This window comes from Muntiacus reevesi, chromosome 3, assembly GCF_963930625.1.
Source record: "Muntiacus reevesi chromosome 3, mMunRee1.1, whole genome shotgun sequence".
Lineage (NCBI taxonomy): Eukaryota > Metazoa > Chordata > Mammalia > Artiodactyla > Cervidae > Muntiacus > Muntiacus reevesi.
Window position 1 is genome coordinate 97,903,629 of NC_089251.1, and position 13,480 is coordinate 97,917,108.

At 41.9% G+C, this 13,480-nt stretch overlaps 1 protein-coding gene across 2 annotated transcripts in view; it reads right to left on the bottom strand.

Annotated features, from left to right (window-relative positions):
* VWA3B (von Willebrand factor A domain containing 3B) overlaps positions 1–13,480 on the bottom strand; it is a 180,087-nt gene that overhangs the window by 18,039 nt on the left and 148,568 nt on the right. For both annotated transcript variants that reach the window (XM_065927450.1, XM_065927449.1), the window contains one exon: positions 839–950. In XM_065927450.1, the coding sequence (XP_065783522.1) occupies positions 839–950 (112 nt within the window). The remainder of the gene's footprint in view (positions 1–838; positions 951–13,480) is intronic.

The following is a 13,480-nucleotide window of genomic DNA, read 5'->3' on the forward strand; positions in this document are numbered from 1 at the left end:
GCCCCCTACAGTGGAAGCCTGCAGTCTTAACTGATGGACTACCAGGAAAGTCCCTTATTGCTCCTTTTGAAAGTCCTGATTAATATGTCACCTCACCCATAAGCTCTTCATCGACTGTCAGGAAGCGTTTAACAGGAGGCTTCCTGTGTGCTATTTTGGATCTGTCATGAATCCTCAGTTCCTTATTAATTCCTGAATATTTAGGAATTAAGAGGAGTGGCAAACCACTCCCAGGGCTGAGGAATGCACGCATTTCCTTCATTAGTTTTTCCATATGGTGAAAAGTAACTATTTACGACCCTCTTCCTTTTTATGGACTATACGGTAAAAATGATTATTTACAATCCTCTCTCTTTGATATGGATTGTCTTATGTTTCCTTGATAATTTGTAAGTCTGGACTTTTGATCTTTATCTTTGCTGAAAAAAGCTACCTTGTAAGACAGTATATATACCCACACTATGTTGAATAAAACACCCTTGTTCCATCAGAGCTTGGGTCCCCATGTCTTTCTTTCTTTTTCTCCATAAAGACAAGAATTTTCTTCTGTTTGCTTACTATGTTAGACCAGTACTTTAGGAATATTACATACATGGAATATAGTAAATATGTAGTAAAAAACTTGTTTACTAAACAAATGAAAGATTAATATAAGTTTTTCTGGTGATTACTTCTCCACAAGTATGAGTAGAAACATCATCCTTTCATTTTAGAAATGGAATACCTTAGTATAACTCATGAAGTGTCAGTGTGATAGGGAAGCACAGTTTGAGAACTTCTGGTCCCTGATATCGTATTACTTAACAAAGGAATTTTACAAAATAAAATATCTACCTACCTGGAAAATAAAAACCATTTTCATCACATCTTGCAATAACCTTCTGGCCTTTGAGTGGATCCAATTTTTTTGATTTGTTTTTCTTTGTTGGAGTTCCTTGAATTTTCTGTTGCTAAAAAATAAATAAATAAAACATTGATAGTTGATAGAAAAAGTCAATGCAGACAGTGAAAATCACAGAAACAAGACAGTTTGTTATTCTCTGATGAGAATTACATCACTGAAGAATTATAGAACATGCACATACTATATACTCACTCTGGAGGACTCTCTGGTGGGGAACAGGCTTTTAAACTTGAACAGATATAGGGAATCACTGCACATAGAAAATGAGGCAGAATTTTCAGTCTAATCTAATCAAGTTTTGTTAAAATGAAACAAAAAAAAGTCAACCTTTTCCAGAGCATTTAAATAGGACCTAGAGTCTTAAAACACAATATTTAATATACATGCATTATACTATCCAAAATGCAACACACAAAAAAGCAAGCAAACATGATCAATTCTCAAGGTAAAAGGCAATCAATAGACCACAGAATTGAGATGACTCAGGCGTTGGAATAATCAGATAACGACTTTAAATTAGCAGCCGTAACCGTAGTGTGAGTGCCAAATTGCTTCAGTCGTGTCCAATTCTTTGCAATGCTATGGACCATGGCCTACCAGGCTCCTCTGTCTATGGGATTCTCCAGGCAAGATTACTGGAGTGGGTTGCCTTCCCCTTCTCCAGAGGATCTTCCTGGCCCAGGGCTATGGGATGCGTTCAAGTCTTCAGACTCACACAGCTTTTAGCTTATGTGGCCACAGACAAAAATGAAAGATGACCAACACCCTTTTGATGTTCCCACCTAGCTGGATTTTGCTTGGGACCCTCCATTCTCATGGAATTTCTGCTTTTAGGAATGCAGTCAGTATATCAAAGAGGATGGCCCAACATTATTGGTAGATGGTGAATATCATCTGACTGTTCCTGGGCTTTCAACCAGAGGAGACATCTAGGCACTCCTTTCCATGGGCAATCATAATGACCTACTGCCAGTCTGAAATGGTCTCAAAGAGATGGGACTGGACCAGGGGACAGGAGAAATGGGACCAAGTGCTATCCAGGTGTGAGCTTGGGCAGCATATTAACATTTCTGGGCTTCAGTTTCTGCATGTGCAAGATAAGAGGACAACATAAATGATCTCTAATGTCCTCTAATGTCCAGGAGAGTCTTAGCCTTAGTAGACTTTCTGCAGTACTGGAGAAACTGTCAGGTCACATGCGTACAAGGGCAGGAACACAGGCATGATACCCTGGCTTGTTTTTACAACATAAGGGAAACGTCATGGTCAGAACTGTGACACGAGTAGCAGAGTTTTCCATCATAATTACCCCAAAGGGATGCCCACACCACAGTTTCCTACAGTCAGTTCCTTGATGGAAGATTCCATGTACAGTATATTCTTGTTATTGATAGAATTCAGAATCTTAAAAATTCAGAATATGCCAAATTAAATCAGATGTCATATAAATACCTCGCCTTTACATAAATTTAATTTCCAAAGCCACACTGCTTCACACCATCAGTGTTCATATCAAAGACCAATCAGCCAGGGAGACCTGTTAGTCCCTGAGGCATGAGACAGTCTTATCAGCTCCAAACCAATAACAACCTATCATTTACAAAAGATTTCCACATTGATTCTAGAAAGCCATTTTTCTCCTTTAGATGTCATCAGTATAACAGACCAGTGGTTTATTAGAACCTATGCTTAGATTCATCTAAAACTCCTTTTCAAAATCCGAAATAAGAATAATCACATAATTTATTTACCTAGCCTCTTTTAATCTCTAGATTCCAAATATTGATTCTCTCAACCAGAGAGCTTCTCTTAGCCAGAAGGTAACAAATATGATTGCTCTCTACAGTTCCACAGGTACAAATCTGTGAAGTCATTTGCTTGAAATCATCAGAGAGCTCTTTTTTACCCTCCTATAGTTGTCATTCACTTCCCAATGCATCTAATACAGAAAAAGGTCTTCACTCTGTGAAGACCTTCCCTGCAAGGGTAATAGCAATGAATGGAAGTGATGCAGAGGGCTGCTGGTGTTCATTTTTAACACACTGAAAATGCTACCTAAACAACTGCCTTTCTGTGACTTCCTTGGTGGTCCAGTGATTAAGACTCCACCCTTTCAAAGCAGGGGGCTTGGGTTCAATCCCTGGTCAGGGAACTAAGATCCCACATGCTGTGAGGCACTGCCAAAAAAAAAAGAAAACAAACCCTGCCTTTCTAAACAGCCAAAAAGTATCATCCCTCCTTCACATCATTCCTACACCTTGAGTACACCTGAAAGGACCATTACTACTACAGGGCTTTGTACACTCACATTCACTCTGCTCTTGTTTCCAACTGTTACTACTATTGGCAAGAACTCGCTCCTGGCTGTTTCTATAGCATGGAGCTATATGGGAGGAATCTCTCACTGCACACTCGGTGATTCTCCCATATCCCTGGCATAGGCAACTCAGCTACATCACAGATAGAGCAGAGAAGCCTTGGCAACACAGACCTATGAGAGCCAGCTTTAATATATAGATTCATTCACAGAAATAGAGCACTGGTCTCTCAGGATGGAAGGACACCAGTCAGGGCAGCTAGATACCTCATCCCTTCAGCCACAATGCCGACGGCACCTTTCTAGAGAGATGACATCCTGCTATTTTTTGAATCTTGCCAAAGACTTCATATTTTTTAAAAAGTACATATTTGGCTGCACTGAGTCTTAGTTGCAGCACATGGGATCTTTAGTTGCTCTTTGTGTGATCTAGTTCCCTGACCAGGGGCCAAACCCAGGTCCCCTGCATTGGGAGCATGCAGTCTTAGCCACTGGGCTACTAAAGACTCACCAAAGACTTTAGAGACACAGCCCACACTAGAGGATGTTCCCTGACCTGCTCCTTTCTGCCAGAAGTCAACTAATCATATGCACAATACAAGCTGCTGTTGGGCTTGAAAAAGAAATCTATGGAGGACGAGAGTCACAGGGGATGGAGAATGAGAGAATGAGAAATGCCAGCACTAAATAAATAAGCCAACCTATCTGTAGGCCAGTTTTAGTGAGGAAGTCAGATGGGCAGTGATGCTGGCAGTTAAGGATGCTGTTCTCTGAGTACTTTGATTCTGCCTTGTTTCCAAAAATCAGAGACTCCAGTTCACTCTTTTGCCAGATTCAATTATCAAGTGATGCATCAATAGATACAGGATCCAAGATTCAATACCCTCCTTTTGTTTCATTATTTAGTTTCAAGGTCATGTTCTCAGGTTTGCATTGGTGGGGTGGAGGTCACTAAATGTTTGATGCTTTAGAATTTTCCACTTAACAAACAGCATGTTTTCATATCAGGTACAGAACATACTTCTATGGTGTAACTAGAACTAGTCTTTGGCTCAAAATCTTGTTGTAAAATCACTGTATTTTTTCCTGCCTCAAATCATTGAACTCTGCTGCAAACAACCCCCAAACAGTACTAGCAGCAGGTCCAACATGCTTCTCTGGCCATATTTTGTCCTTAAAGCCAAGTAAAGTCTGACTGCTGTGATCAAGATACTACACGTAGGGCCAGGGATGTTCTGACCTTTCCTCTCCATACAGTACCTAATTATGAGACCAGAACATTTGGACACTCTTTTGAAACCTAGTGAGAACAAGGTCAGCCTGAAGCATTTTCTGACCTACTCTCTCTCTCTCTCCTCTCATTTATATGTAGAGGGGTTTGCTCCACCACAAGAGTAGCCAGGATCTGCATTTCTTTTAGAAATGGGTTCTGGAGAGAAAATGAGAAAAAGACCTTACAGGAAGATGTAAACCAGGGGTGGCAAACTCCTGCCCAGTCCTTTGAGGCAGCAGAATGGGAGTGGCCGACCCATGGTGGCTGTTGTTGGTGTTTAGTCACTAAGTTGTGTCAGATTCTTTGCAAACCCATGGACTGTAGCCCACCAGGCTCCTCTGTCCATAGGATTTCCCAGGCAAGAATACGGGAGTGGGCTGCCATTTCCTTCTTCATTTCTTCTACTCATGGTAGAATGTTGAAAAGAGTTGGAGTGTTTTCCTTTCTAGGAAATTTGCATTTTAGCAGGAGTCAAACTGTAAAGCCAAAGAAGTGAAGCTCTAAGTGGAACTTCCTGTCCCAGCTCCCTCCATTTTAAGAGGAAGCTAAGTCTCCTTGCAAGATTTCTCAAGCACAGTAGGTCGGTGCTGGACTCCTGGGGACACTGAGGAGTCCATCCGTGAGCCCAAGGCTTAAGAGGGAAGCTGCGACCAGGAGAACATGAAGAGAATTATTGTCCCATTTCAGAAGTTACGTCATGACTGACTCTTTCTGTCCCAAGGCCTGTCGCCTGCCAGGCTGCCAGTTCAGGACTGCAGCCTGTACTCTGGCACTTAGTTGTACTTTCAAATCCAAAGCAGGGGAGGCAAGTGCTTTCACGGAGCTTTGTTCTCCTCCCCCTCAGAGAATTTCATAATATTAGAAAACACATGAGCAATACATGTCTGCAAATTTCTGTGCAGTTTCTAATCCCCTCTCTAGGGGCGGCTTGGCCTTATCCCCATCCTGGTGTGGTTCCTTGAGCTGTGTAAGCAGCTGCTTACGAAGCATAGGAAACAATGATAGGATGAAGCCCTGAATGGCCTTCAGTCCCGCACACAACAGCACTGGACTAGGGAGACTTAACCACTCTGGTAGTAAAGTCTCCAATCAAATCTCAATCCATAGCAACTCAAAGGGCTTTTGTGGAAAGGTGAATTTTTTTCAGGTGTTTCTTTTCTTTTTTTTTTTTGGTAGTAGCAAAAGTGTGTAAGTCTCTCAGTAGTGTCTGACTCTTTGCCACCCCATGGACTGCAGCCTCCCAGGCTTCTCTGTCCATGGAATTCTCCAGGCAAGAACACTGGAGTAGGTTGCCATTCCCTTCTCCAGGGGATCTTCCTGACCCAGGGATCGAATGCAGGTCTCCTGCATTGCAAGCAGATTCTTTACCATCTGAGCCACCAGGGTAGTAGCAAAGGAACCTAATAAATATGCATTAGATGCTGAATCAAATTACTTCTGTAGCTTGAAAAGCACACTTGTAACATCTTCTTGGGGAATATTCCCTCGTTGCTCTTTTAGGGAAGAATCAAAGAGAGGAAAACTTGAAAAGGTTTTAAGTATTTAAACCTGAAAATTACTGCAGCTCTGAGGTCTGTACTTCCACAGGCAGGTACTCCAGAGATGCACATACCAGAGCCACTACTGTGCCATTGCCTGGAGTGTGGACCACCACCAGCTGACTGCTGAGGTTGTACAGAAATATCTCAAATGAGGTGATGGTATAAATAGAAATGCTGGGCGCCTTTAAGAAAACTTTTCAAAAGAATCTCTGTTCTGCTTGCTCTGGTCCACCCATCTGCCCCTATGTCCATTCTCTGTCCTGCCTTGCCCCCATGTTCCAGAAGGCTGACCCCTCCAAGGACAACATGACTCTATTTCTCTTATTGACTTACTTTCTGATAGGCTGAGCCAATGGGAGGTGGGAGGTCAGAGGGCAGCAGGGAGAGAAGGGCTGGGGCATTGGTTCCAACTTCCCTCCCTGTCTTTTGTCTCTCTACAGATACCCCTCCCATCCCCCCATCCCCCACCGACTAGTGGACTGCACTCTTGCAGGTTCCAGTACCATTATTTCCCTCCACTGCTGAAGTCCAGAGGTGCTGACAACTTCCTGCTTTGCCAGTGCTGGGGTGAAATCCCCTTTTGGCTGCCTTGACCTGCCTCCCCCTCTGCAAACAGTTCCTTCACTAATGTTGCTTCACTTGAAGTGACTGAATGAGATTCTGTTTCCTGCCTGGACCTTCCTTATAAGGCCTCTGCACTCAATTTTCCTTCTCCAGCCAGTGAAGTCAATGACCACACCCAAACCTGTTTAGGGTAGAATTTATGCCAATGAAAAAAGGATGAAAACTTCTCAGGTGGTCCAGTGGTGGAGAATCTGCCTGCCAATCAATGCAGGGGACCTGGGTTTGATCCCTGGTCTGGGAAGAATCCACTTGCTGCAGGGCAACTAAGACCACGAGTCCCAACTACTAAGCCCATGTGCTGCAACTACTGAAGCCTGAGTGCCCCAAGAACCCATGCTCTGCAACAAGAGAAACCACTGCAGTGAGAAGCCCACGAACTGCCACGAACAGTAGCTCCCACTTGCTGCAACTAGAGAAAGCCCTCAAGCAGCAATGAAGATCCAGCAAAGCCAAAAATAAACAAAATTTTAAAAAATAAAAAAAGATGAGCCTTGTGGCAGGGGAGTGCTGGGGTCTACCCAGCTGAAATCTCTAGCCAAGAAGGTTGCCTTCAGCTTTAGAATAAAAAGAATCAAGGTGTTGATTTTTGTTCCTGGAGCTGATACCCCTCTTTCTATTCCAGAACATCAGGGTACTAGACAGAAACCATTCTGGATACTATTTAGAGTTGGTGGGAGTTTTTCTTCCCTTATTTGAATTTCCTCCATTGGCTGGTCTTCCTGAGCAGTATCCTCCCCTAAACTCTCCAGCTAACCATGGCACTATCATGACATGGGCAGCATCTTCTCTTTGGCATCCTTGCCCATCACATCCTGGCGCCTCACTCTCTCTGGGATTTCAGCCTCACGCTGGCCAGGTGTCCTACCATCATCATCTCACAGGAGCCCATCGTGGGTCTGGTTTCCAGATGTTCACTTACCACCTAAATGTGCATGTGTCGTTCTTTGTGTGATGGCATCGCAGATGCACAATCCAGACTTGCTAATTCCCCACCTGCACACACACTGTGACTATGTCACAGTCTCCAGGAAGTCAGTCCTCCTATCAGACTCAAGTAACATCAGAAGAGACTACAGTTTTCACTCGTGGAATGAGAGAGGCTGGCTAGTCATAAAGGGTTAAGGTATGATATCTCCCTTTAAAGAGGGAATACTGAGAGCTATATAAAGATGGGTTATGAGGCAGGAATGACAGACAACTGGTTCAATTACTGTTTGGGAGAAAACATGACAAATGACTCTGCTTATTCTGACTTCATTTTATACAACTCAAAGAAATTTCTAAGTCTCCTGAACTACTGTTCTCTTGTATAATGTCAAAGTTACAATCCAATATAATGTTTTCAAATCCAAGTGGTTTCTTTTCATCACGTCATCCTCCCATTCCCTTCTCAGCCAGTCTCACCCACATCCTCCCATCTGTGGTGCATTTTTCTAATGCTCTCTTTCTTCTGGACAATTTCCCATGGAATGGAGCACTTAACTAGCTATTTCTCAAAACCAAAGACTCCAGATTCCCTGCTGGTCACAACTTGGAGTAGTAACCACGTGCGACCAGCTGGGTCAGTTCATTTCCAAGGTCTCTATTCAGGATGCTCACAGATGCTTATAGTTTAACAAGATTTTCCACCACCATGTGTTTCAAGGCAGCCAAGGTTATGACTGGGGCTGCCCTACACCAGGCTCCCAGGGAGAACTTGGGGAGGTTAGTTATATCTTGGATGCCCTTGGTGCTTTCCATTGTCCTACAGCCCTGAGGGCTCAGGATGGGCTAATGTTGAACTCTTCAATCACGGCAACAAGAGCAGTGCTGGTGAAGGGAGCTTTCCAGTGGAATTTTAAAAGTTCAGAATTAAGGGACTTCCTTGGTGGTGCAATGGTTAAGACTCTGTGCTTCCAATGCAAGGGGCATGAGTCTGATCTCTGGTTGGGGAACTAAGATCCCACATGCCATGCAGTGTGGCCAAAAATAAAATAAATACCAGGAAGATATTTTTTCATTAAAAAAATAAAATAAAAGTTCAAAATTAATGTCAGGAAGCATTTAACAAGAGGCTTCCTGTGTGCTGTTTTGGATCTGTCAGGAAGACTCTGACTCTTATTTTCCTGAATGTTCAGGAATTAAGAGGAGAGGCACGCCCTTCCCGGGGCTGAGGAATCTAGGCATTTCTCATTACGGTGATAAGTACCCTCTTCCTTTTTATGAACCATACGGTAAAAGGTGATTGTTTGCAACTCTCTCTTTGATAGGGATTGCGTTATGTTTTGTAAATCTGGAATTTTAAGCTTTATCTTTGCTGCGAATAACTACCTTATATATGCCCACACCTTGTTGATTAAAACACCTTTGCTCCATCAGAGCTTGGGTCCCCATGTCTTTCTTTCTGTCTTTCTCTCTCTCTCTCTCTATTTCTGGCTAATTCCTTGGAGTATGGAGGCCCACTGAGCTCACTTTCTTGCCCAGGTTTCTAAGACCCTCTCGAGAAGGCACACTGTGCCTTCACCCACTCGAGAGGGCGCCCAGTGCCTACGTGCAGCAGCGCGAGCCCTAAGAATAGAACTCTATTGGCTTTCCACGTAAACCAGGGGATATCAGCCTCTTTCTCTCTCTTACTTTCTTATCATCGACTCTGGACTACCAGGTTCCGGTCCATTAAAGGACCAACAAGTGGCGACCGAACAGGGACTGGTACACATGGCAAATTCGGACGGAGTGACCCCCAGGGCCTATTGAGGCTGGTAAGTATTAAGACACAGGTCAATTGGCTGGAAAGCCCCCTCACTTTTCTACTTTACTTCAGTACTTTTTTAAAGCTCAGGGATTTTCGGTTTCACGCCAGAGAATAGAGGCTTGCCTCCAGACAGTGGTTGAATGTAACCCTTGGTTCCCTAATGAAGGTAGTTCGGATAAATTTCTGGCCCCTATGGGCTCTCATTGAAGCTGTGATTCTGCCATTTCAAGGTAATTCTAGCCCTCATGATATTTGGCAACAGGCAGAACACTTATCACATGAATATAAATTAGATGATGATACCTTACAAAAGGCCCAATTAGAACAACAAAAGATATTTCAAGATTTTCCTACCAACCCTTCCCCGGTTGCTCCAAGCACTCCTCCCCTGCTGGAGGGCACATATCCCAAAGTCTCTCCCTCGATTAAACCTAATGATTCTGACAACGACTCCCTTAAGACACCTTTCAACATTAAAACTGACAACACCTTTCTGAATAACAATAATCTACCCCCTTCACAACAGAGGCTCTCTAAATTGCTGGCTTTGCAATCACCAGCCTCTGAAGCCGATGGTTTTTCTGCCTTTCCAGTTTTAAGAAATGCTGATGCTCAAGGGCAGACAATACCTCAATATGAAGGTATTAACCTTTTTCACATACAACAAATGAAAAGGGCTGTAACTATGTATGGCCCACATTCACCTTTTTCTAGAGAGATTCTTAATGCTATCGCATCTTCTATTGGAAACTTTATTCCCTATGATTGGCAAATTTTAATAAAAGCTTTCCTTAAACCAGGAGAGTATCTTCAATGGACAATGTGGTTTCAAGATATAGCCAGAGACCATGCTAACAGAAATGCTCGAGCTGGCACTCCCCCAAACCAAATTACTTTTGAAATGTTAACTGGCACCGGACAATTTGACGCTATAGAAGCTCAAATACGATGCCCTCCTTTGTTGCCTGATCAATTAAAAACAGTGGCCCTTAAAGCTTGGGGTTGAATTCCTCCTCAAGGGGAGCCTACAGGTAACTACATTAAAATATTACAGGGACCTAATGAAATGTATGCTGATTTCTTAGCTAGATTAGAAACTGCTATTTCCCATACAGTAATTGGAGAAGAAGCTAAAAGGCAACTAGAAAAATTACTTGCTTATGAAAATGCAAATCCAGAATGTCAAAGGGCTATAGCCCCAATTTGTGATACAGGGACTATTTTTGATTATTTTAAGGCTTGTCGCAATATAAGATCAAAAACTCAAAAAATGCAAATGCTAATTGAGACAATGGGTGCTTGTTTTAAAAAAGAAAATAAAAGATGATTTACATGTAGAGATAAAAACCATTAAAAAAAAAACTGCCCTAAAAAAGTGAAAAACAACAACAACAAAACCTCCAAAAATCTGCCCTCATTGCTGTAGAAAAATGCATTGGGCCAAAAAATGTATATCTAAATTTGATATTAAAAAAAAACCTATTCTGGGAAACTCTAAGCAAGAAACACCCCCGCCCCCGGCCCCCGCCAGGTCCCCTTCAACAAAAACCAGGGGCAAATTCCATCTTTTCCCTCAAACCCTCAACATCCAGCAGTGCTGCCCCCGATATACCAGCCCTAAACTCCTTTACCCTCAAGCAGTCCTCTCTAGAATACCTACTAGACTTTTTGGGTCCCTGCCCCCACAAAGCTTCAGTCTTTTACTTGGCCTATCTAGTTTGACTTAACAGGTAGGAAGGCCAGGGGTCTCCAAATGAAAAAAATAGGCTGCAAGTGTCAGACATTTTTAATCTCTCTTAAGCAGCAAGAAAAAACAAACTAGCGATAAAAGGAAATGGCAACCCACTCCAGTACCCTTGTCTGAAAAATCCCGTGGACAGAGGAGCCTAGTGGGCTACAGTTCATGGGGTTGCAAGAGTCGGACATGACTTAGCGACTAAACCATACAAATTTAAAAGGAGGTTTCTCTTAAAATACTGTGTTGCCATAATGACACCTGGTTTCACTTTAACTATTCTCAAACCCTGAGTTAACCAATGCATTTTTCTTAGAAAAATGTTTAACTTAAGCTATGTTAATGTGCTATACATTTACCTCAGACTCTGTTTTCAAGTTGGTTCTGCCTAAGACTCAGAACAGACTTGACAAACCGGTATGTTTTACTCATGCAAATATTCTCTTAAGCTATGTTAATAAAACTATATTTGCTTAAAAACCTGCCTTTCTTCAATATTCATGTCAATCATTTTGTGGCCCAAGACAACTCACCTGGTGCTGTTCTCTTCAGTTTTGAGACATTTCCTTTCTCTAATTAAGCAGACTGCTGGTAGTTATATGACATCTGGCTGAAGACTAGCAGGGGGGCACTCTTTCTGCCCCCTTCTGATGCCTATGTCAAAAGCTTTCTTTATCTCCTTTATACTTTAATAAAACCTTATTACATATAAATCTCAATTTGAGAGCACATTACAAACGTCTACCGATTTCCAATTAACTTCCCTAAAATATTTTGAAAAAATATCATTTCATTATCCTTCTGGTAAGCTGTAAAATTTCTTCAAAAACACTGAATATTATTTCTCGCATTTCCATTTGACTAAAAATGCCAAAGCTTCATTCTGGTCTCTTAAAAAATATAAAGTCTTTTATACTAAATTTCATTCTGCTCAACAAAATAAGTTATATGCTCTTATTCAAGTTATTTGCCTATATCCTTACCCCATTAATATAGTCTCTGATTCTATATATTCAGTTTTTATATTAAAAAATATAAAAATCTCCACCATAAACTCCTAGTTCTATTAAAACAGACAATGGCCCTGCCTATACTTCTAGACACTTTGAATAATTTTTACAATCTTTTTCTATTAAACATATTACAGATATTCCTTATAATCCACAGACACAAGACACAGTCGAGCAAACACATCACACACTTAAGTTATAAATAAAAAAATTTAAAAAGGGGGAATACACAGGAACACTACTGTCTTCCTTATCCAAAGCAGACTTTAGTAGATTCCAACATAAGATATTTTCTAAACCCATAACTATTGTTAATACAGCTTTATTTGTTTTAAAATTTTTAAACCTACCACAGGGAAATATTTTAACAAAAGCAGAAAATAATTTCAAGGAATTGAAGGACACTTCTCCTCCTCTGCCCATTTGGTACCAAAACAGGGTCAATAAACAATAGAAATCTGGGAAATTAATCTTACAGGGATAGGGATATGCTTGTATTTCCCCAGATGGATCCAACAAACTTTTTCCTCGGAAAATTCGATCCAAGGGGGCCCCTGACACTCAAAATGGAGATGAAATAACAAGAACTCCAGGAGAAAGAAATTCCAATACACGCCATGGCGGCTCTAAAGATCTCTAGGAAGCACCGCCCTTGGAGACATCAACCCTATGATATCCTCTCTTGGGGACAAATAAAAACCCTCACTAATAAAGTTAAAAATCTGATTTCTCAACAGGAAATGCCTCAGAGTCCTAAAAACCTTCTTATTGCTATGCTCTGTTGGTCTGTGCGACCCCTGCTCGAGCTGCGTTAACTAATTTACTTATCCAACTCCGCTTTATTTCAGGTCATAAAGTGGACTGAGAAAAGACGGATCATATCAACCAATGACTCCACCCATATGCCCCCTCCCTGGAACCCTCACACCCTGGGGAGGAGGGAAAACTAATTAACATTTCTTTAGGTTATGAAGTCCTTCCTTTGTGTATGGGCCCAGCAAAATTATGCATAAACGTCGGCCGACAAACTTGGCCTTTCGTCCTGCCTCCAAAAGGAGACTGGTAGACACTGCTGCCCTTTTTCTGTCTGTGAAATATGTTTACTACTGAAACCTTAGGGAAAGAGTTAGGGAAAGAACAAAAAACATTATGTAAAAGGTTACTAACAGTACATTGAAACATTACCACGACAAAGGATTTCTTGGCTGGCTTGACAGTGGAATGACACCCTCCTCCTCAAATCATCCTCGATAAACAAATTGGGTCTGAGCTATGAGACATATATAAAACATAAAAATGTGCTGCTAGCACCAGAGAACTTGGGACTCAGACCGGACATTTCACA